The sequence below is a fragment of the Triticum aestivum genome, chromosome 2D (genome assembly GCF_018294505.1).
Source record: "Triticum aestivum cultivar Chinese Spring chromosome 2D, IWGSC CS RefSeq v2.1, whole genome shotgun sequence".
Lineage (NCBI taxonomy): Eukaryota > Viridiplantae > Streptophyta > Magnoliopsida > Poales > Poaceae > Triticum > Triticum aestivum.
In genome coordinates this window covers 574,919,242-574,921,448 of record NC_057799.1, presented here as the reverse complement: position 1 = coordinate 574,921,448, position 2,207 = coordinate 574,919,242, and the positions used below count along the sequence as shown (strand labels likewise).

Genomic DNA, 2,207 nt, shown 5'->3' with positions numbered 1-2,207 from the left:
ATTCAATATTCAGAAAGTACCAATCTCATCTGTACAGATGTATGCCAGATTGGGTTTATAAAAAGCTTGATAGCAATTTGTACAGGAGCCCACTTATTACCATCTGCCATGACTTGCATATCTGCCGATACGATTGGAGAGCATGTATCACATATGAGTAGTACACATGAAAAGAGCACTAGCTAGAACATCAGGAGAGGGAGACACTGACTTGTAGGATGAAGCATCAGCAAAGGTGGCAAAACTTTTGATCCAGCTAGTATTTTCCATCTGAAACTTTTCTCAATTTGCAAAGTTTCATTTCAAACGTCGCTCACAATTGAAACAGCACTACTAACAACCAACATATCACATCATAATGTTTTGCACTTGCTAGGCAAGAACAGAGCTACAGATATGTACTAATCGGACGCCACTAGACCACGCACTCCTCGGCGCAGGCGCCACCGCCGCCGCGGCACTCGAGAGCGGCGACGTGCTCGTCATGCATGGCCGCCAGGTCAGGGTGCCCGTACATGGCCGCGGCGACGGCATAGCACCCAAGCACGTAGACGAAGGCGAGGAACACAGCCCCGAACAGCTGGAAGTTAGCCAGCTGCTCGGCGCGTTCCTCCGCGGCGCGGCTGTGGCAGTCGACTTGGTGGCCGCTGGCATCTCGGTCGCACCCGTCCGGGAGCATGGGGCCGTACAGCGTGAGCGCCGTCTGGTAGAACCACAGCCCCTGCAGCGCCATGAGCATGCCGGCAGCGACGTCGACGGGGAAGCTCGCCGGCAAGAGCGCGCCAAGGACGGTGGCGAGGATGCAGAGGCTGATGAGGATGACGAGGAGGTGGTGGTAGTACCCCTCCAGCCCTGCGTGGGTGGCCGAGTGGTAGGACAAGAGCAGGAATTCCGACGTGAACGCTGCCGCCGCCACCAGGCACAGCTCGCCGTCGGTCAGGGGCAGGTACCTGCGGTGATCGCCATTGCAGTGAGACATCAAGTAAAATCTATCTTTCTCGCAAAAATAAAGTAAAATCTATCTGAGATGGTTATCAAAACTGGCTGATAATGTTACTGAAATTGACAACAAATAAAATGTGTGTGAGATGACGATCGCAATTGCTTAAACCGGGTGTTAACTGAAGGCAAAATGTGACCTTTAAGACAAGATTATTATGCAACGAAATCAAACATTACCAAATTTATGCCTCAGTTGGGCTTTTGGTGCTACGAATTTCACACAAATTCTACCAATTTTGAGGTATCTGAAGAATTGCATTGCAATTTACACCAACTCAAGAACAGAGTTGACAGATCCACGGAGTACGGAGAAGGACGGCAACAGACCTGCTGCGCTTCTGGGAGAGGAGGGCGAGCGCGCCGAAGAGGAAGAACATGAGGAGCATGCCGGCGTGCTCGAGGTAGATGAGGCTGGACTCCGGGGCGACCCCAGCGCCGCGGCCGGCCAGGACGCCGCCGCCGAGCTCCAGGCACATGTCGAGGAACGTGCCGCCGGCCACCACGTAGAGCTCCAGGAGGCGGGGCGCCCCGGGGAGCTCGAGGGGGCACCACGCGCGGACGCGGAACGCCGGCGGGTCGGCGGCGAAGCGCGCGACGGCGGACCACACCCGCCACAGGCCCACCGCCAGGAACAGCGTCCCTGGCAGAACGTGGCCATTAAACGACCCCATTTAGTCTCGGCTCGCGGCGGCGGCGAGCTGGTCCCGGGTCGCCGGCTGGGGCACGGCAACGCCGGACCGCGCGGGGTCGGTTGATAGCCGGTGAATCGGAGGCAATGTGCGCCTGGGGAAGAGAAGAGGTTGGGGGATAGATGGATCGCCAGATCTCTGCGAGGATCCGGGACAGCGAAAAAAAGCAAAAAGCTTCCGTCGTTAGGTGCCGGGGGGTCCAAGATCAGAGAGAGACAGACAGAACACCATAGTCTAGTCCAGTCCAGTAGATTCGTCTTCCGACAGTGTTGTGCTGCACCTGCACCTGCACTGCACATCTTGCTCAGAGATTCAGAGCTCCGGCGAGCCATGTCTGCGTTTCATGGCGTCCCAGCCGTATTTGGTACTCCTCCGTTCCATAATCCAGTCCGCTCGTGCTTTTCGAGATTTAAAATTAATTATAAATTAACCAACGTCGACGACTGCTGACGGAAGCAAAAACTATATCATTGAATTTGGTTAAATTTAGGATCAAACTTAAATCTGAAAAAGCAT

At 54.7% G+C, this 2,207-nt stretch overlaps 1 protein-coding gene across 1 annotated transcript; it reads right to left on the bottom strand.

Annotated features, from left to right (window-relative positions):
• Positions 1–236: 236 nt before the first annotated feature.
• LOC123050067 (transmembrane protein 45A) lies at positions 237–1,904 on the bottom strand. Its single transcript, XM_044472905.1, has 2 exons — positions 1,330–1,904; positions 237–950 (listed from the first exon to the last, which is right to left on the bottom strand). Exons 1-2 carry the CDS (start codon positions 1,671–1,673, stop codon positions 416–418), a joined length of 879 nt encoding a protein of 292 aa, XP_044328840.1. The 5' UTR covers positions 1,674–1,904; the 3' UTR covers positions 237–415.
• Between the last annotated feature and the right edge of the window lie 303 nt (positions 1,905–2,207).

Coding starts and splice junctions, on each gene's coding strand:
- LOC123050067 (XM_044472905.1), bottom strand. CDS start 1,673: ATGGGGTCGTTTAATGGCCACGTTCTGCCAGGGACGCTGTTCCTGGCG. Junction 951..1,329: donor CTCTCCCAGAAGCGCAGCAG/GTCTGTTGCCGT, acceptor CGATCACCGCAG/GTACCTGCCCCTGACCGACG.